Source organism: Oryctolagus cuniculus, chromosome 18 (genome assembly GCF_051225735.1).
Source record: "Oryctolagus cuniculus isolate XC-2025 breed Fujian yellow rabbit chromosome 18, ASM5122573v1, whole genome shotgun sequence".
NCBI classification, from domain to species: Eukaryota; Metazoa; Chordata; class Mammalia; order Lagomorpha; family Leporidae; genus Oryctolagus; species Oryctolagus cuniculus.
The window spans coordinates 62,319,342-62,341,054 of record NC_142884.1 but is presented as its reverse complement, the minus strand read 5'-3'; the positions used below and the strand labels follow the sequence as shown (position 1 = coordinate 62,341,054).

Genomic DNA, 21,713 nt, shown 5'->3' with positions numbered 1-21,713 from the left:
TCACAAGTGGAGCAGCTGGGACTCCAACTGGCACTCATATGGGACGCCAGCACCGCGGGTGGCGGCTTTACCCACTAAGCCACAGTGCCGGCCCTGGGACATCACTTTCGTTCTGTCTCTCTCCCACTTTCTCTATCACTCTGCCTTTCAAGTGAAGTAATCTCATTAAAAAAAAAAAAAAAAAAAAGGGGCCGGCGCCGCGGCTCACTAGGCTAATCCTCTGCCTTGCGGCGCCGGCACACCGGGTTCTAGTCCCGGTTGGGGCGCCGGATTCTGTCCCGGTTGCCCCTCTTCCAGGCCAGCTCTCTGCTGTGGCCCGGGAGTGCAGTGGAGGATGGCCCAGGTGCTTGGGCCCTGCACCCCATGGGAGACCGGGAAAAGCACCTGGCTCCTGGCTCCTGCCATCGGATCAGCGCGGTGCGCCGGCCGCGGCGGCCATTGGAGGGTGAACCAATGGCAAAGGAAGACCTTTCTCTCTGTCTCTCTCTCTCACTGTCCACTCTGCCTGTCAAAAAAAAAAAAAAAAAAAAAAGAGAGAGAGAAAGGATTTCATAGACACACAATATTATTCTAATATTGATTACATTTAAGTATTTTAAAGATGCATTATTAGGAGCTTTGGTTTTAATGAGGAAGTTACTTATTCTACCCTTCCCTCTTTCAAATCCAGCCAGTGTTATCAGAACCTTAAAGTTCTTTGTTCAGGATTCTTAGGAGACAATATGTGTAAAAGAAATAAGTTGAAAATGTCACATACAGGAAAGAGGAAATGGAAAAGAAAATATTCAGATAGAAGTCAAAACATCATGTCACACCCACCAAACAAGATGCCAGAACACACCCAAGGATCAGTGGACAAAAGAGAAAGAAAGACTAAACTGGAGTTCTTTACTCCTGCCTTTCAAGAGGCCACAAAAGCTACCTGTTAAATACATGTGAGGGCAACTGAAGAGAAAGTATTTCCTCCCTTGAACTTGGGGCTGTGCATATGAGGATTCCCTTTTTGCTAATGGACTCCATTCTGCATTAGAGCCTAATTAAAACATAATTGAGGGGCCAGTGTTGTGGCGCAGCGGGTTAAAGCCCTGGCCTGAAGCATCGACATCCCATATGGGTGCCGGTTCTAGTCCCGGCTGCCCTTCTTCTGATCCAGCTCTCTGCTATGGCCTGGGAAAGCAGTAGAAGATGGCCCAAGTCCTTGGGCCCCTGTACCCATGTGGGAGACCCAGAAGAAGCTTCTGGCTCCTGGTTTCGGATCAGTGCAGCTCCAGCCGTTGCGGACATCTGGGGAGTAAACAAGCGGATGGAAGACCTCTCCCTGTCTCTACCTCTCTCTGTAACTCTTGTCTTTCAAATAAATAAAATAAATCTTTAAACAAAAACATAATTGAGGGAAACAAACCATGACCATCACTACAGAAATACTACGACTGTATGTGAAGATCATAGTAGTAATCACTGAATTCTTGGAATAAATAATTTCCATTTCTACTTACACAACTGCATTCAACCCCACAGTCAAACCAGTGATTTGAATTAAGTAGAAAGGTATTTTGAAGCCCAAAAAGATGTGGTAAACTAGAGAGTGGAAAAATACTTGCTTTGGCCACAGACCATTCAACTGGGTCGGGTTACTGAAGGGGCCAATGCTGCGAATTTCCGTGTTAGCAGATCATCTAAAATAGCTTGCTTCAGTTGAGGACTAAATGTTCTTAAATATGTTTAGGTTTCCCAAAGTTTAAATCTGCTGTCAGTTCATTTAGGCTGTGGCCATTACCTTGCTTTCTACAAAAAACTTAATGAATTATCTGTCCCTGCAAAGAATTTGTGATTCTGAAAGAATTTTAAATCTATACTAGGAAAGGCCTGAGGTGCTTCATGTAACAGGGTTTGTGGCAAAGGCTGACTTCTTAGAAACTACTGTCTCAACATGTTTTGCATTTGAGGAGCAATAAAATTCCATATATGGAATAAGACCTGAAAGCACACAACCCACAAACCTGTTGCCAGGTGCAAGATTCACGGTGTTCCAAGTGACCCCATGGAAGCAGCTACAGCTAGGTGGCAATGCTGTCCACTTCTGCTCGCTCATACTTCGAGCCTGCAGAAGGGTTCAGGAAGGGTATTTGGCTTTCTGGTGAAGATGCTGGTTAAGACGCCCATGTCCCGCACTGGAATAGCTGGGTTTGATCCAGCTCTGGCTCCTGATTCCAGCTTTCTGCTAATGCAGACCCTGGGAGGCACAAGTGATTGCTCAAGTAGCTAGGTTCCTGTTACCCATGCAGCAGACCTGGATGGTGTGCCTGGCTTCCGGCTTCAGGCCAGCCCGGATCTGCCATTGTGGGCACTTGGGGAGTAAAACAGCACTCTCTCTCAAATAAATAAAATATAAAAAAGAAGAGTTCTTAGCAGTTTCTAGCTTATAAATGATATTAAGGGAAGTATTTCCATAAATAACACATTCCTATTGCATTAAAAAAAAAACAAAAAAACAAAAAAACAACAGTTCCCAACCATTGGTTAGTCCCTAGATCCTAGGTGCCTAAAATGGCCAGGGATGGGCCAGGTCTAAGCCAGAAGCCTGGAACTCAATCCAGGACTCCCATGTAGGTGGCAGAGACCCACCAATTTGAGCCATTACTTGCATGCCTCCCAGGGCATACATTAACTGAAATTGCAAGTGGAGCCAGGACTCAATCCCCCAGGTACTCTGATATGGGATGCAGGCAACCGAATCATTTCCTTAGCCACTAAGTCAAACACTAAGTCAAACACCTGCCCCTACGCCTGCTTTCTTCGAGAGTATTGAGGAACTCAATCTGCGTCTCCCACATAGGTGGCAGAAACTCAATCACCTGAACCATCACCGCTGCCTCCCAGATATTTCTTTGTTTCCTGGAACCAACTTTTATGGTTATTAATATTCCCATCATTTTAAAATACCGTAGGTATCATAATATTCTTTTCCTTTTTACAATTATTTTTAAAGATTTTTTAAAAATTTATTTTAAAGACAGAGTTACAGAGACAGAGAGAGTTCTTCAAACCACTGGGTCGCTCCCTAAATGGCTGTAATGGCCAGGGCTGAGCCAGGCCAAAGCCCAAAGCCAGGAGCTTCATCTAGGTCTCCCATGTGGGTGGCAGGAGCCCAACCACTTGGGCCATTTTCTGCTGCCTTTCCAGGTGCATTATCAGGAAGTTCAATTAGAAGCACAATATCCAAGACTTTAAGGAACACTCAGCATCACAAGCAGCAGCTTAACCCACTGCACTACAATGCCAGCCCCCATTTCTTCCTTTAGAATAGTGACTCAAGGCTGGCATTGTGGCATAGCTTAAGCTGCTGCCTACAATGCCAGCATCCCATTGTACTGCCTGCTCTGCTTACCATCAAGATACCTGCTAATGTGCCTGGGAAAGCAGCAGAAGACAGTCCAAGTGCTTGGGCCCCTGCACCCATGTGGTAGACCCAGAAGAAGCTCCTGGTTCCTAGCTTTGGACTGGGGACTAGCTCAGTTGAGGACATTTTGGGAATGAACCAGTGGATGGAAGATTGATTTGTCTTTCTCTCTCTCTGTCTCTTCCTATCTCTCTAGCTCTGCCTTTCACATAAATTAAGAAAAAAAATTAAAAAAAAACAAAAAACAAAAAACAAAACAGTGACTCAGTTTTCCACTTCAGTGTCTCCAGGGATCAAACGCTTGTGCTAGAAAGAGAAGTTCACTGCAGTAGTTTCTCCACAGTAACAAATGTTTGTGTGCAAAGGCAGGAGTAGCTCCCCTGGCATGCATCACCCACTTTCAGCTTCTTGAAATGAATCTTTCTCTCTATCCTATTGCCGCCCCACTCCCTCCAAGGTTATCACCTCTGCTTGGATTCCTCTTCCCTCCAACAGCTGAAGTCCCCCCACCTTTGGTCTTTCCTTTTTGTACTGCATGCAGTGCATCCACGGCCGCCAGCCCCAAATTCTGTTCCCATCATGTCACTTCCTGGCTCAAAAACAGATTGCATCAGTTCCCCACCCTTTTTATCTCCTCAACCTCTCCCCACTCTCTCGGCCTTTTCTCCTGGCTTTACAAACATGTCCCAATTCTTTCTCATTTAAAACAAAATTAAAACGACCACAAAAGTGAAACTTTCCTTGGACGCTTCCTTCAACCCCAGTTCCCACTTTTGCTTCTTTTGCTTTGCTGAGAAGCTTCCCAGATAGTCTTCCCTCACTCTGATGCCAACAAGATTGGTCTCTCATTACGGAATCCAGTGCACGTTTTAATTCTCAGTTTCTTTGGCTTTGCTGATCATTCCCTCCTCGAAACTCCTGCCTGTCTGGTCACCACTGCACCAGCTGCACCCCCACTTCTGGACCATTTCCTTTCCAGACTCCTGTCCCTCCACTCAGGCTTTAGTGTGAGGGGTGTGCAGAGTACTGTCCGGCTCTGCTTCTCTTTTAAAACTCGTGCTGTGCTCTGTTGATGACTTCATCCACATTCACGGCTTCAGTTACCACCTCTACACAGACATCTCATCAATCTTCACCTCAGTTCTCATGTTTCTCTTGACTACAGACCTGTACTTTCAACCAGGATGTCACAGAGGTAACCCAAATGCAACATGCCCCAAACTAACTCAAATAACTGCTTCCTCTTTGTTCATTTTTGCTTCACTGACATCCAGTTTCCTAAGCCAGAAATCTAGGACTTATCCTCCACTTTTTTTCTAAGATTGCAAAAATTTAGACTTGCTTCTATCTCATTATTTGTCAGGTTCATACCACCCTATTTAGTCCCCCAATTTTTTTTCTGTTTTATAAAGATTTATTTACTTATTTATTTGAAAGGCAGAATTACAGAGAGAGAGATCAACTTTCCATCTGCAGGTTCACTCCCCAAATGGAAGCAATGGCCAGAGCTGGGCCAAGGTGAAGTCAGGAACCAGGAGCTTCCTCTGGGTCTCTCACGTGGGTGCAGGCCAATTTCCTCTGCTTTCCCGGACTTATTAGAAGGGAGCTGGCTCAGAAATGGAGCAGCCATGACCTGCAAAAGCAGTAGAATATGGCTCAAGTCCTTGGGCCCCTGCACCTGCATGGGAGACCTGAAAGATCTTAGCTCCTGGCTTAGCATCAGCCCAGCTCCGACCATCACAGCCATTTGGTGAGTGAACCAGTGGATGGAAGACCTCTCTCCCCCTCTGCCTCTCTGTAACTCTTGCACTTCAGCAACTTCCTAGGCCTCAAATTTATTGACAGCCATATTTCTTTAGAATGTGACAAAGGGCTCCTAATTGGAGAAGAAATGTCTCTACATTTTGGTTATTGTTTGCCTTGTCAGAATTATTTTCTATCTGTGATCTCCTTGTGCAAATCGTTAAGCCACTTGATCCTTTTGTGAAGATTAATTTCACTAAAAGTAGATAATATAACACAAATCCACTCAACCAGGCTCTGGTAAACTGCAACTAGCCGCAACTTGATAATAGCGGACAAATTAGCAAGGTCACCACCACTGACTCCTCTGCTCTGGGAAGCACCCACTCTTCCCTTGTGACATCACTTGGTATACCAAGTATATAAAAGCACATTTTATAAGACTGAGTGAACCAGTGCTAATTACATGCTTAATATTAATAAGGCTCAATTTCTCCTTTGTTACAGTTGAAAAAGTAAATATAAAGTACACTCAGAGATCATTGCTTCGCATATACACAAGGCCCTTGATGATCTCACCTCTACCACACACTGACTGGTCTCTTGGCACACACTTCCCATACCTTATGCTTTACTTCCCTCAACACACCAGCCCTCTGACATGCTGTCTCATCTGTACTTCTACCTCAGCTTCCAGGGCAATGCATTCTCATCTCTATTAAAGCACTCATCAGAACCCACTATAACTGTTCTCTCACTAGCCTAAGGGGCAGGGATTATTCCCAGCTTGGGATTCCCAGCATTTACCACCATACCTTGTTTGCAGAGTGCACTTAATAAATGTTGACTGTCTAAAGACTTTCAAGGTCTTGCGTAATCTGGTTCCAATGTACCTGGCCAACTTTATTCTCCTCCTTCAAATGCGTAGCAATCAGCCACTATCTTCATGTCAGTTGTCTGTTTTTTTTTTTTTTTTTTTTTTTTTTTTAAGATTTATTTACTTGAAAGGCAGAGTTACAGAGAGGCAGAGAGAAAAAAGAAGTCTTCCAAAAACTGATTCACTTCCCAAATGGCTGCAACAGCTGGAGCTGGGCCTATCCGAAGCCAGGAGCCTGAGGTTCTTCCGGGTCTCCCATGTGGGTGCAGGGCCCAAGGGCCTGGGCCATCCTCCTCTGCCTTTCCAGGCACACCAGTAGGGAGCTGGACTGGAAGTGGAGCAGCGGGTTCTCGAACCAGCACCCATATAGGATGCAGGCACTGCAGGTGGTGGCTTTACCAGCTATGCCACAGCGCTGGCCCCTGTCATGCTCGTTTTGTCCTTTGCTTGAACTATCCCCTCAACTTGGTCTTTCATCTAAAGAGAAGCAGCCTGATCTTCAAGGCCTCAGATCAGATTCTGCTATCTCCATGAAGTCATACTCACCTCTTCTATCCCCCTAGTGAAACATTCCCTTCAGAGAATTCTTGCAGAGTCCGACATGTTTTACAATTATTCTTTATGTTCCACATTTCACTCTAAGTTCTTGGATATGAGGGCTCATCTTCAATTTCCTTTGCACAATGACCTCCCACAGCGCACTGTAACATGATGGGATACAGGAGATGCTAAAAGATCTAACTGACTGGTTGTTGGTGGCATGGTACAGGAAAGAAAGCACTGTACTGGGTTTTAATCCAAGTTCCACCACTAATTTGTCAGGTGGTCTTTTTTTTTTTTTTAAGAGTTATTTATATGAAAGGCAGAGTTACAGAGAGAGAGAGAGAGAGAGAGAGAGAGAGAGAGAGAGAAGACACACACAGAGAGAATCTTCCACCCATTGGTTCACTCCCCAAAAGGTTGCAGTGGTTGGGATTGTACCAGACTGAAGTCAGGAGCCAGGAGCTTCATCTGAGTCTCCCACATGGGTGCAAGGGCCCAAGGATTAGGCTATCTTCCGCTGTTCTCCCAGGCGCATTAGCAGGGAGCTAAATCAGAAGTGGAGCACACAGGACTTGAATGGGTGCCTGTATGGGATTCTAGCATCTCAGGTGGTGGCTTTACCTGCTATACCACAATGCCAGCCCCTGTTAGGTGGTCTTAATCATGTCTCTTAACTTCTCTAGTTGCTCATTCTTTATGTATAGGGTGAGAATTCACAACTTTTAAAGATTCATGAAAGATTTTCTCTTGTTCCTAAGAATTAAAGAAAATCTGAGACCTTCAGTAATTCATTTAACTTTAGTGAACTCATTTTAAATATCTGCACAACAAAGATAAACAACCTATCTCAAAGGACTGCATATAGATCTAGTGAGAAAACACTCACAGAAATGCATACAGATAATAATGTATCATGTTTCAAAAAGGCTAGACAAAAGAATTTGGAACGTTTTTACCACAAAGAAATGATAAATGAGGAGACAGATATGCCTATCCTGGTATGAAATTATACAACATATACATATACCAAAACATTACATGGTACTCCATAATATGTACATTTTTATTTGTCAATTAAAAAGACAAATGCAAACAAGCAGTGCTGTTTGGTGTTCAGTTAAGATAGTGGGCAAACCAAGCCGGAAACAATCCTTGAATAGTCAGCATAGAACACCAGAAAACTGTTCCATAGCCATAGGAACATGTGTCTTTTATAAACAAGACACATACTTGATCACAAAGTAATTTTTGAAAGGGAAAGACTAGACGGCAGGGAATGAATATACATCAGCTGAAGCCTGGGTATGTTTCCTAAAGGTGTTCTTAGAATGTTCACAGCTACTGTGTATTAGAATCAATCAACTTCTCATATTTTGGAAATAACTTGGAGGGCATATCATAACATCAAGGCGACTCTGTAAGAATCTGGTTACAGGGGCTGGAGCCGTGGCTCACTTGGTTAATCCTCCGCCTGCAGCACCGCCATCCCATATGGGCACCGGATTCTAGTACTGGTTGCTCCTCTTCCAGTCCAGCTCTCTGCTGTGGCCTGGGAGTGCAGTGGAGGATGACCCAAGTGCTTGGGCCCTTACACTCGTATTGAAGACCAGGAAGAAGCACCTGGCTCCTAGCTTTGGGTCGGCACAGCGCCAGCCGTAGCAGCCATTTGGGGGGTGAATCAATGGAAGGGAAGGAAGACCTTTCTCTCTGTCTCTCTCACTGTCTATAACTCTGTCAAATAAATTAAAAAAAAAAAAAGAATCTGGTTACAAAGGCAGCTTCTCATAAACATGTTTAATCATTCAAGTGAAACATAAAGAGGCTAATTAAAAAAAAGAGAAGCACAAAAACACAAACAGTCAATAATTTAGTTGCTCTTTAAGAGACAGGCTATAAAGCCAAAGAAAATGTTAAATGTTTTCCCTAGGAAACTAGTTCAATATACAATGAAGAAAGGGAAGCAGTGGAAATCCAAACCAGCTTCTTTAACTTAGCAGCCTAATAATATCAGTAATATTTGTTTAAAGTCTCCTGACATAGAAGGTCACATTATATGAAACACTCAGAATCTCAAACCATTCCAAATACAAAAATCACCAAGGCCTCGCAGAGGGAAAAAAATGGATATAGGAAAAAAAAAGTTATTATGACTTTCCAATAATAGTCCAGTGACAACTCCTTCAAAAGTATGGATCTTGGCCGGCGCCGTGGCTCACTAGGCTAATCCTCCACCTTGCGGCGCCGGCACACCGGGTTCTAGTCCCGGTTGGGGCGCCGGATTCTGTCCCGGTTGCCCCTCTTCCAGGCCAGCTCTCTGCTGTGGCCAGGGAGTGCAGTGGAGGATGGCCCAGGTGCTTGGGCCCTGCACCCCATGGGAGACCAGGAAAAAGCACCTGGCTCCTGGCTCCTGCCAGGATCAGCGCGGTGCGCCGGCTGCAGCGGCGGCCATTGGAGGGTGAACCAACGGCAAAGGAAGACCTTTCTCTCTCTGTCTCTCTCTCTCACTGTCCACTCTGCCTGTCAAAAAAAAAAAAAAAAAAAAAAAAAAAAAAAAAAGTATGGATCTTTACTCAGATCTCAAGCTGGATACTTTATACCATCTTCCCAAACCTCCTCTGGAAAACTTTTCAACACGTAGTCTAACTCATATTTATTTAGTCAGCTTCATGGCCTTAAAAATATAAATTCTAGAAATCTCTTGGACTTATAACACAAAAGGACACAGAAATTCCATGTATAACATCTGACAGATGAGCAGAATTACCCCTTTATGCTAACAATCTGCATTATTAATAGAAAGGCTACTTATTCTGCATGACTTAATACCAATGTTAACAAGTACTAGCCCAAACTGTGAGTGCATACTTAATGACAACTTTTAAGGTTCTGAGAAGTAAATGTGAAAGGAAGTGAAAACTATAAAGGAGAGGAAACTAAATGCAAAATTAAGGAATAAAAACACCAGTATATGTAAGAAATAGTAGAAAAACAGGAAAACAAAATTAAATAATATTGGGTGCCATAATCTTTGTTTTTTTTTTTTTTTTTTTTTTTTTTTTGACAGGCAGAGTGGACAGTGAGAGAGAGAGACAGAGAGAGAAAGGTCTTCCTTTGCCGTTGGTTCACCCTCCAATGGCCGCCGCGGCCGGCGCACCGCGCTGATCCGATGGCAGGAGCCAGGAGCCAGGTGCTTTTCCTGGTCTCCCATGGGGTGCAGGGCCCAAGCACCTGGGCCATCCTCCACTGCACTCCCTGGCCACAGCAGAGAGCTGGCCTGGAAGAGGGGCAACCGGGACAGAATCCGGCGCCCCGACCGGGACTAGAACCCGGTGTGCCGGCACCGCTAGGCGGAGGATTAGCCTAGTGAGCCGCGGCGCCGGCCCTGGGTGCCATAATCTTGCACCTAAGACATACAAACTCATTCTTAACCTGTTCACAGAAAACAATTTTTAGCATGCATTTCTTTTCACTAAAACGAGGCTTGGATTTTATTTAAACGATTTGCTATCAGGGCTCTGTGACAGGGCCCTGTTGTTAATTTAGGGTGTACCCAGTGCTGCCTGCCTCACCCAGACTTTCCTTGCTGCTGTTGGACACATACATTGTCAAGTGAGTAACAACGCTTTGAGGGAGGTATTAACACCATCCTGGTATTTCGAGGAAGCTGAGCTTGAGCAAGATTAAGTAACTTGCCTAGGGGTTACAAACCACTGGCCAGAAACCTGCTTCTGACCACAAAGCCCTGGCTCCTATTCGACCCCTGCTGGATACAGCACCGTCTCGGTGTCTTGCACTTCTGTGTCTTTACTGGACCCACTGCTCCCTTCTTAGGAGAAGGCTCAGCTTCAACTTCCAGGCATCCACAACCTCCCACTAGGAGCTACTCCCATCGAGAACCCATATACACCTCCCCCTCCTTTATGCTGTGTCCTCTCCAGACTTCACTGTAACAGTTCTTTATTTGTCTGCATTCTCTCACCACCAACCTGCCCCTGCCTTCTCTCCCTCTTACCCCTCCCCTTCAACTCTGAACTTCCTGAGGGCAAGAATCCGGTATCTGCAATGTCTCTAGCCCGTGAGGAAAGCTGAATAAACATGAAAGAGTGAAAGAGTGAGCAATCCTTACAAATCCCTGAGATAAAATAGAACCCTTGAGCTCTGTTCCCTCACCCCAGGCAAACAGAGACTACATAGCTGTCCTTGGCATGGGGGTGGCAAGAGCATGCCTGAAATGCCCTGCCACACCCCAAAAGGGCATCACTGACTTCTAAGGCAGCTAACAGAAGGAGAGTGGAGCTTAAAAACTTGAAGGACTAAGAATAAAATCTGTCTCTTAAAAATAGCCCACGTGGATGGGACAGCGGCTCTGAGACTTAAACAATGTTTGACTGATTCACTCAAACCATGGTTTGTGTTTGTGTGTGATTTTGCATATTTTGAGTAATTCTATTTTTATACGCCTTGGTTTAAGAATTCAGCATAAACCCACCATACTGACTTCCCCATACCTAGAGACAGAAATTATAAGAAAAAGAGGGCAGATTGGTGCCTCCTCACACAGGGCACCCAAATGTAAGAAAAACAGAGAAGAGACAGAATACAAACTCACAGCCAGGCCGAATTTATTCAGAGAAAACAAATCTGCAGAGGTGGGCAACCAACTGCCAGTGCACACACAGACTGAACACGTGGCAGAGGGCCCAGACCCTAGGGGCTGGGCCTTTTTATGTCTTAGGTGGGCTATGTCTCTGTTCCATCAGAAACTGCTTGTCTTATACAAAATGGGAAAATAAAATAGTCTACATATTAGGTGAAAAGGCATTTAATAAGTATATTAATTATACTGCAATCTATAAACACTCTTGCTAAAACCACATGTAGCCTAGTTTAGACTAATGAATACTGAGAAGAATTTACAAAGTGGTTTTCATTTTACTAGTATGAATTTCAAGTTCAAACTACATCTAAATAAAAACCATTGTTTTGGTTTTTGCAATACAGAGTAAGAGGTTGAACTGTTTGCCTAGTTCCAGTGAGTACTACATAAATAGCACTAAATTCAATATTGTGGTTCTAAGAATTTATAACCAAATGCTTAGCTAGGCTCATTTTAAGATACATATTTAGGATGATTTTTTTACACACAACCGACCATTCTGCTCCTTTTATTAATACGAATTTCCAAACTGTGTCTAGCCCCACCTCCAAGTGAGATATAAATAAAATTTATAAATAGGGCATTAAAAAGGTGGGACACTGGAATTTCACAACTAGAGCACATTTTAAATCATTTACTTGCAAACTTAATATTTTTTCCAAATCTTTGCAAGCAGATCTGTAAAAAAGCAAAAGTCATTTTGCCAAAGTTAAGACTCGATTTGTCGACTGGTCCCCCTCATCCCAGCCTTCCCCCGCTCTCTTACACTGCCAAATATATCCTCCTGACTAATCTCTGCCAGTACACGTCCATCACTTCCTCAGAGACCCAGCGCAAAACTCAGACACTTGAAAGGGTCCTCCCTGACCAATCGCACTTCCATTAATGATCTGCTGACTTCGCATTCCTGTGGCATTCCTATATAGTTTGCACCACAAAATTAAAAAGTTGATTTTTTTTCTCCCCCAAAGTTCAGCATTTTTCTATTATTTCCCCAACCAGAGACCAAACAGGGACAGGAACGTCATTTTTCCTCTCTTCCACGCAGTCAACACAACGCTTCTCAAGGACTGAATCAACAGTTCAATTTTTGAGGGAAGCAACTGACTTCTCATTTACAATTTCGTGTAAAAATACCAAGTCCAACATCCATGAAGCCGGAGAGAATTCATTCTGCCTTAGCTCCATAAACGCATCATCAAAAGCTCCAACCTATAGATCACACACAGACCGAAGACTGTTTAAACGCTGTTTTGTGCTTTGCCATTTCAAGTCGCTTCGACAAAGCCTAATAGTCTCGGAACAGCACGCCTGTGAGCGCTAGGAAGCTGGCAGCGCTCTCTTGCAAAAGGGGCAAAACTCTGGTTGGCAGTGAGTGTTGAAACACGTGAGCCTCCACGGTTAAACAAGGCTCATTAACCACACAAGACTTGCTGCTTCAGCTCTCCGGCTTCAATGGAGTTCTGTGATCTCCGCCGGTTATTGTTGAGAGCCAACGATGGGTTAAATTCCCATAAATTAACTAACGTTTTGGTGGCTTGCCCAAGCACAACTGCTGGCATCGATGGAGCTGGGTTTTATTTTTATTTCTTTAATAGACCCGCCCGCCCAGGGGAGCCCGGAGGTGAGAGCCGAAAGCGCCAGGCCGGCACTTCTGAGCCGGCACACACGCAGAGCTGCGGAGTCGCCGCGTCGGGTCCCGCCGCAGCTCTTAGCGCCAGCTTAGCGCCGCCGCCTTCGGCTCCATCTCCGCCGAGTAGTCCTGCCCAGGGGCTGCAAGCCACACGTCGGCGGCGGCCGGCCCAACTTTTCCTGCAAGCAGCATCAGCTTTTCGACACTCAAGAGTCCCAGGACACCGGCTCCGAGGGATAGGAGGAGGGGCTGGGTCAACCTTGCCAAGGGGGCAGAAACAAAGTGAGCGCCGGACGGCGCAGCCCGGCCGGGCCCAGGCCGCCCCCGCCCGCCCGCCCGCCCGGACAGCCGGCCCCGCTCACCCTCCAGCAGCACCTCCTTGCCCGCGCGCTTCAGCGCCTGCACGGCCTGGTCGTGGGTGGCCTGGCGCAGGTCCGTGCCGTTCACCGACAGGATGGCGTCGCCCAGCCGCAGAGCCCGGCTCTGGTCGGCCGCCAGCCCCGGGAAGATCTTGGAGATGAGGATCGGCATCCGGTTCTCGCGGCCGCCCTTGATGCTGATGCCCAGGCCGCCCGCCTCCTGCTTCACCACCCGCACCCGGCGCACGGGCGGCGACGCGCCCGCCTCGCCCGCGGGGCTCCGCGGCGGCGCCGGCGGGCTCGGGGACCCCAGGCCGCGGCTCGGGCTCCCAGGCAGCGAGTCGCCGGCGCCGCCGCCGTTCGGGAGGCCGTTGAAGGCGGCCGCTGCCGGCCCCAGAGCGGGCTCGGGGCCGGCTCCCGCGGCGTCACCGGTCAGGCTCAGGCTCTCCCCGCTCAGCTCGGCCACCACTCGGACCCAGCGCTCCCTCAGGAGCAGCTCCACCAGCCCCGCTTTAGTGGCCCGCGTCCACACCGCCATGGCCGGCCCCGCTCCCGCCGCCGCAGCTACCCTCATTCCAGTCAGGCAGCCTCAGCGCTTCCCCCTTCCCGCCCGAGGGGGCGGGCCCGGCCCCTCCCCCGCGGCGATGCATTATTCATGAGGGGACACGCCCACCTCCCGGGCGGGGCGGGGCGAGGCCGGCGGAGCGGCTTCCGGGAGGTTAAGAGGCTGTCCTGCGCCTTGCAGCTCCTGGGACGTGGGCAGCCCCCGGTGGGGGGTGGGGGAGGCTCCATCTCACACCCTCCTCCCATTGGGTTCCCTACAGGCCCCCAAACTGCTGACCTCTCCCGCGCAATGCACGGGAGCTGCGTAGGCACAGAAAGTAAAAGCAGCTTGGAGAAGCACCTTGCAAGCCTGCCAGACTAAGTGGCACGTTCATTCTTGCTCTGGTTTACTCTGTTCGTGTGAGCCGTGCACTCGGGCCCCTTCTGTGGCGCTGGCCATAAGCTGAATCAAATATACCACACCTGAAGCTTGCGGTCTGGTGGGGAAGGAAAATGCAGAGCCAACCCAACGAGCTGTGGTTAAGTGATGTATAGAAAACTCCCCCGGAGCAGACTAAAAAAGGCCTCCGTTTGGTCCCGGGGTCCGCATAACAGAGGCTGACAATGGAGGGTGATAGCTGGAGCAGATGGAACAGCATATGCATGGTCTAGAGGCATGATTCCAAGACGGTGTCACCCTGCTTCGTAATCACCCGTTTTCTTGCCTGTAATTAGAGGGGGACGCTGTCTTCTTAAGTCCTGGGGCCACACCAGGCGGGCTTCAAAGATGTTTGCACAATGTATCAGCCAGGCTTCTCCAGAGCAACACTTCAGTAGGATATACAGACACACTAGAGATTCATCCTGAGGAACTGTCCCTAGACGGCGACCCTGAGTACCAGGATCTGCCACTGCAGACTAGAGCCCCAGGGAAGTTGATGGTGCGGTTCCAATCCCACCACTGAGCACCTGGAAACCAATGCTGTAAGGCTGAGACGGCAGGCCCCCAGAACGGGGTGGGGCCTGGAGGTGTGGTTTCAGTGTTGGTCTAAGAAATAGGGGCCGGAAACCGTGAGGAACTAAGCAAGCCCCAGCTCCGGCAGTGTGCATGCACCCTCCCTCTGTTCTGTTCAGGCCCTCACCTGATTGGAGGATACCTGCCCACATTGCTAAGGGGAATCTTTATTCAGTTCAGCACTCACACACTAATCTGTTCCAGAAACACCCACGCAGACACACCCAGAAATAATGTTCCGCCAGCCATCCAGGCATCCCTTAGCTCAGTCAAGTTGACACATAAACGTAATCATCGCACATGGGTACTCAGGAAGATGACAGAATTCCAATGTGAAGAGAGCACAGGCTCAGTGGGTGTGTCTGGATTTGAATGTGAAAAGCCTCATATCAAAAATCCAGGAATTTGGACCTGACTTTGTAGAGGGGACTGTCCTATCCTAGAGGCCGTGGCCTCGTGTTGGGGCAAGTACAGATGGGCAGCCTCAGGAACTGTAATGCAAACTTTGGACTCTGAGGGCCCAGAAACACACTGCTGAAATCGGAAACTCTCGGGAAATTTATGAGGTCAAGATGTTCTTTAACTTTCCTTCAGCAGCAAAAGCAAAATCCCTACTCTCATTTAGGCAGCAACAGGCTGTGAGAACAGCAGTGTGCAGCCGTCCCTGTAAAGGGCATTGGTTTCTTGCTTGTTCAGGATGTACACGTTGAGGCTCGTAGGCCATAGCCATGCATCATTCTGCAAGTGCACGTGCATGTGCAAGCAGAAGCTTACAAAGAGCTTCCTGCACCAGGAGTTAAACAGTATAAATAGAGACTCGGAAGCATCCAGAGTCCAGATGAAGAATTAAAGATGAGAAAAGTACCTTACCAAAGAAATCATGATGACAGAATCTCCACTGCAATTAGTGGAGCAGGCTTTTCCAAGTTGCAAATGTCAGCAAAAGCTCAACCTTCCAGCCCTCTCCTAAATCAGCGGCACTGGAGTCAGCTCACTGTTCCAGAGGTCCCGGCGTGCCCAAGTGCACCTGCAGTCACAGACATTTCTGGCTGTGCGCCAGCGGAGGCATGAGCCCCAGGAGACCTGAGTTATGGGAAATTTTTGCTTATTAGAGAGCATTTGGCAGTGCATTCTTTGGAGTTTGAGCGTTATTTTTAACACCTCTGCATATGTAATCACCCAAAGGTTGCACATTTGAGGACACCTTTATTAGCAAAAGGAAGTACTGGAAATTTTTAGAGTATTAAGACCTTTTTGTTAATAGAGTTGAAGGAAGTTACAGATCTTCCAACCAATAGTAAGTGAGAGTACTTACTTAAGAAAGCAAGTTATGTAACAAAATATTTAATCCTAGGAGAAGGTAATGGAGATCAGTATTTGGATTATTTCCATTAAAAAAAAATCCCCAACTAGGGCCTGGTGTTGTAGTATGGCAGGTAAAGTCACCACCAATAATGCTGGTATCTCATATTAGTGTTGGTTTGAAACTCAGCTTCTCTACTTCTTAGCCAGCTAGCTCCCTGCTAATGCATCTAGGAAAGTAGCGGAAGACGGCCCAAGTGCTTGGGCCCTTGTTCCCATGCGGAAGACCTGGAAGAAGCTCCTGGCTTCTGGCTCCAATTTGGCCCAGTCCTGGCAATTGCAGCCATTTGGAGAATGAACCAGGGGTTGAAAGATTCTCTCTCTCTCTCTCTCCTTTTCTTCCTTTCTTCTCTTTCCTCTCTCTGTATCTCTGCCTTTCAAATAAATAAATAAATAGTTTTTTTTTCTTTTTCTTTTTTTTTTTTTTTTTTTTTGACAGGCAGAGTGGACAGTGAGAGAGAGAGAGACAGAGAGAAAGGTCTTCCTTTTGCCGTTGGTTCACCCTCCAATGGCCGCCGCGGCCGGCGCGCTGCGGCCGGCGCACCGCGCTGATCCGATGGCAGGAGCCAGGAGCCAGGTGCTTTTCCTGGTCTCCCATGGGGTGCAGGGCCCAAGCACCTGGGCCATCCTCCACTGCACTCCCTGGCCACAGCAGAGGGCTGGCCTGGAAGAGGGGCAACCGGGACAGAATCCGGCGCCCCGACCGGGACTAGAACCCGGTGTGCCGGCGCCGCTAGGCGGAGGATTAGCCTAGTGAGCCGCGGCGCCGGCCAATAAATAGTTTTAAAAAATCCAAATTATCAAGCTACATTTATAAGGCCCTTCCTCAGGACCGAAATGAACTTTTCAACATTCTCATCAATACTTCAGGATTAATCAAATTCACCCAGTGTCTCCCAGTGGCCTGGTCCTTCCTTTCCCATTGTTTCTTTTTAATATGAAGAGCCTGTTAAGTATAATTTTTTTTTTTTTTTTTTTGACAGGCAGAGTGGACAGAGAGAGAGACAGAGAGAAAGGTCTTCCTTTGCCGTTGGTTCACCCTCTAATGGCTGCCGTGGCTGGCGCATCGCACTGATCCTAAGCCAGGAGCCAGGTGTTTCTCCTGGTCTCCCATGCCGGTGCAGGGCCCAAGGACCTGGGCCACCCTCCAATGCACTCCCTGGCCACAGCAGAGAGCTGGCCTGGAAGAGGGGCAACCGGGACAGAATCTGGTGTGCCAGCACCGCAGGCGGAGGGTTAGCCTATTGAGCGCGGCGCCGGCCAAGGTCCTTCCTTTCAAATACCTCCTGCCCCTTAGACTCCCTTCCCACCAATCCTGACCACCCAATTGGCTAGTATTTTTTCTTTGACTAATTTAATTATATGCCTGGTTGGTTTGCCCAAAGAGATTATAAATTATAGCAGGGCAGGGACCACCCATCAACTTATTTTTATTCCCCACTATTCTAAAAATATTGCCTTGCAGAGAAAGAATTCATTAGACAAGTGATGGATTGAAATTCAGTGCTTCTTGCATTGTAGTCTTTTCAAGTAATCCCTCTGAAAGTTATTGGTTTCTCGCAGAGTGAAAATTGCCATCCAGGAAATCTCAAGGAGTTCGTGGAAATCTACTTACTGTGGATAATGAAATCTGAAACAAAAAGAGTATACATCTGTTTCCATGGTTTCTTAAGGACAGTGAGACAAGCCCAGATAATTCGTTAAACAGGCATGTTACTTTATCTACCTCTAAAAAAAGGAAGTGGTTGAGATAATTCCAAATAACTTCATTCCTGTCACCTATCAGTATCTATTCTCCTCTGATCAAGCTGTTATCTATTTCTCAGAACAGGCAGGGATCATTGCTACTTTAAACAGGGAGATGGATTTGCTCTCTCCATTCTCTGATTTCATCCTACAATCCTGTAACTCAGGCTCTGATCTACGCTGTCTCACATCCAATAGTCTTCCCTCACCTCCTGTTCCCTCACAGTGAAATACAGTATAGCATAATTAAGAGCCTGAGGTTCAAATTCTAGTTCAGCCACTTATTAGATACTCAGCAGATAATGGTCAAGGTGCAGTGGTCATGGGCCAAAGTTTTCCAAAAAAATTCAGATACCTTCTGCTTCCAAGGGTGGCTGTGCGGGAATGAGTAGGATGATACACACAAAGCCCTGAGGGGCATGGGTACCCGTCCTGGGTGAGTCCTATAAAGAGTACAGGCTGCTGTTATTACCACCTGCTGAGCTTCAGCACAGCAACAATAAAACCCTTGGGAGAGCCACTCCAGCAAGAGTCTATATTTTTATCTAGGAATAGGTATACCATGATGCCACTTGGTTCCAGGCTTAAAGGGCAAATGGCCAGATTCATGCTGGTGACAAACAGATCTCGTATAAAGCTACAGTTCAGGGAGTACAGGTTGCCAAGAGTCCGTCAAATGAAAGAATTAGTGGATCTGGGGCTGGTTCCAAGGCTTGAGTGTTGTGTAATTTCATAAGGAAGGAGGGCCCCAGGCAAAATTGCAGCCCTTAGCAAGCCTGGAGGTCACTGCCACAAAGATGGCGTGATGCCAGGAGAACAAAAGCAGGAGCCACTGGACTATTACTAAAAGAAGAGGCCAAGAAGAGAAATGAGCTTTGTAAACAAACCTATCCAACATCCCAACTTTTGAAAATTATCTTAAGTCTTCCCAAATTATTAGACGGTGAAATCAGTTGTCCCTTTTAAGAGAGAGTACTATGCTGCTTGGGAGACGTAGTCTAAAGTGCATTTTCTCTCCAACATAAATAGGTACTGAGAGAGGGAAAGGTGCATATATGTTTTAGCTGATGCGAGCACATTTTTAAACTCATCCTGCCAAGACAAATCACAGTGCATCTGAAATCCGCAAAATGGATTAACTATCTCATGCATTATGACTATGAAAACCCACATCTGCTAACCACATTCCTAATGGGAAGCAGCTGGTGACAGTTTTGTAGTGCTGTGACTTTTCTCTTTAGGAAAATATTAGCAAGGACATACTTGACAGCTTAGTTTCATTGATTCCACTTAGTTACAGAAAATCACCAATGTTTTTTATTGACAATCATGGAAATTACATAATTTGCCATGAAATTCTAATGTCTAAAAATAAAAGTCTATTCTCTCCCATCCTCAAACAGAATTTCCAGTGTTCATAGCTTCAGTCTTATAGTCAGCCTCAATTCTCAATTTTTCATACAGTATTTATTGAATACCAAATCATGTTTATTGACACCCATGGTATTTTCTAGGCCGTAATGGCACAGATTTAACTCCCTGAGTTTGTCTAACACCTTTCCTTGGGCCCCTGCACTCACGTGGGAGACCCGGAAGAAGCTCTGGGTTCCTGGCTTTGGATCAGCCCAGCTCTGGGTGTTGCAGCCATCTGGGGAGTGAACAGCAGATGGAAGACCTCTCTCTCTCTGTCTCTCTGCCTCTGCCTTTCAGTAACTCTTTCAAATAGATAAATTAATCTAAAAAAAAAAAAAAAAAAAGTGGAGCAGCCAGCAATTGAATGGGTACCCATGAGACAGAGTCTTTAGAGAGGTAATTATATTAAAATGGGATATAGGGGGTCACTAGTCCAATATGACTTTTATAAGAGATTAAGAAAAAAAAAACTTTATTTTATTTACTTGAAAAGCAGAGAGAGACAGAAATCTTCCACCTGCTTCCTTCCTCAAATACCCACTGTGCTGAAGCTGGGTCAGTCTGAAATCAGGAGTCCAGAACTCAACCTGGGTCTCCCAAATGGGTGGCAGGAACCCAAGCATTTGAGCTGTTACCTACTGCCTCTCAGGGTGTGCATTAGTAGGGAGCTGGGACTAGAAGTCTCTCCAATATGGGATGAGATGTGAGCATGCCAAGTGGCATCTTAACCCCTGTGCCAACTGTCTACTCATGGGAGATTAGGGCACAGACTTGTGCATAGAGGGAAAGGCATATGAAGACACAAGGAGAGGACGACCATCTACAAGCCAAGGAGAGAGGTCTCAGAAAACTTTGCTGACACCTTGATCTCAGACTTGGAGTCACCAGAACTCTAAGTAAATAAATGCCAGGGGCCGGCATTGTGGCATAGCGGGCAAAGCTGCCATCTTCAATGCCACCACCCCATATAGGCACTGGCTCATGTCCCAGCTGCTCTACTTCCCTCTAGCTGTCTGCTAATGTGCTTGGGAAAAGCAGCAGAAGATGGCCCAAGTCCTTGGGCCCCTGCCACCCATATGGGAGACCTGGAAGGAACTTCTGCTTCCTGGCTTTGGCCTGGCCCAGTGCTGACCATTGCAACCATGTGGGGAATGAACCAGTAGATGGTTGATCTCTTTCTCTCTGTAACTCTAACTTTTCAAAATAAATAAATCGGGGGCCGGTGCCATGGCTCACTTGGTTAATCCTCCGCCTGCAGCGCCAGCATCCCATATGGGTGCCGGGTTCTAGTCCTGATTGCTCCTCTTCCAGTCTAGCTCTCTGCTGTGGCCCGGGAGGGCAGTGGAGGATGGCCCAAGTGCTTGGTCCCCTGTACCAGCATGGGAGACCAGGAGGAAGCACCTGGCTCCTGGCTTCGGATCGGCGCAGCGCTGGCCATAGCGGCCACTTGGGGAGTGCACCAAGGCCTTTCTCTCTGTCTCTATCTCTCTCACTGTCTAACTCTATCTTTGAAATAAAAAAAAATTAAAAAACAAATAAATCTTTACAAAAATAAATAAATAAATGCCAGTTGTTGAGCCCATCCCCTAGGGTAAATTGTGGTGGCAGCCCTAACAAATAAATTAACACAGAACCCAAGTCAAGAACCTACGTATACCAAGACAGTTTTTTTTGCCTCCTCAACTTACACTTGCTTCTGCCCCTTAATTATAGAAATGGGCATTTTTACTGTGCCAGTTCTTCAAATGGGTGTGACTCACAACTATGTTTCCACTGAATGAAAATTCTTAGCCACAGACTGCAAGGCCCAAACCAATGATCTTCTTTCTTACTACAACTGGGCTTCAGGGTTTGGATTGGAAATTCATTTTTCTCATTTCCATACACTTTCCCTAAACTGCTTTAGCATGCCTCTGTAGAAATGGCTCTACTCATCTCTTCTGAGTCTCACTGCTTCCTAGTCACCCTCTGGGGCTAACGCTCCTGAAGTAAGCTCTCAGTCCTATGGAAGGCCCTTCCAACCTCCTTTCTCCCACTTCCAGTAGATCCCATATCCCTTCTTTCTTTCTTTCTTTTTTTTTTTTTTTTTTTTTTGACAGGCAGAGTGGACAGTGAGAGAGAGAGACAGAGAGAAAGGTCTTCCTTTGCCGTTGGTTCACCCTCCAATGGCCGCCGCGGCCGGCGCACCGCGCTGATCCGATGGCAGGAGCCAGGAGCCAGGTGCTTTTCCTGGTCTCCCATGGGGTGCAGGGCCCAAGCACTTGGGCCATCCTCCACTGCACTCCCTGGCCACAGCAGACAGCTGGCCTGGAAGAGGGGCAACTGGGACTAGAACCCGGTGTGCCAGCGCCGCAAGGCAGAGGATTAGCCTAGTGAGCTGTGGCACCGGCCATCCCATTTCAACCACATATGTCTACTGGTA

At 46.9% G+C, this 21,713-nt stretch overlaps 1 protein-coding gene across 4 annotated transcripts in view; it reads right to left on the bottom strand.

Moving 5' to 3' along the window:
• The window catches only part of SNTB2 (syntrophin beta 2), a 119,933-nt gene extending 106,106 nt beyond the window's left edge, over window positions 1-13,827 (bottom strand). Inside the window, exon 1 of one of the 4 annotated variants that reach the window (XR_016225341.1) lies at window positions 13,216-13,827. Coding sequence is in view for 1 of the 4 variants with exons in the window: in XM_051847241.3 (XP_051703201.2) it covers window positions 13,216-13,786 (571 nt within the window). In the remaining 3 variants the exon portion in view is untranslated. The remainder of the gene's footprint in view (window positions 1-13,215) is intronic. The other 3 variants (XR_016225340.1, XR_016225339.1, XM_051847241.3) reach the window with 3 other exon arrangements.
• Window positions 13,828-21,713: the final 7,886 nt, after the last annotated feature.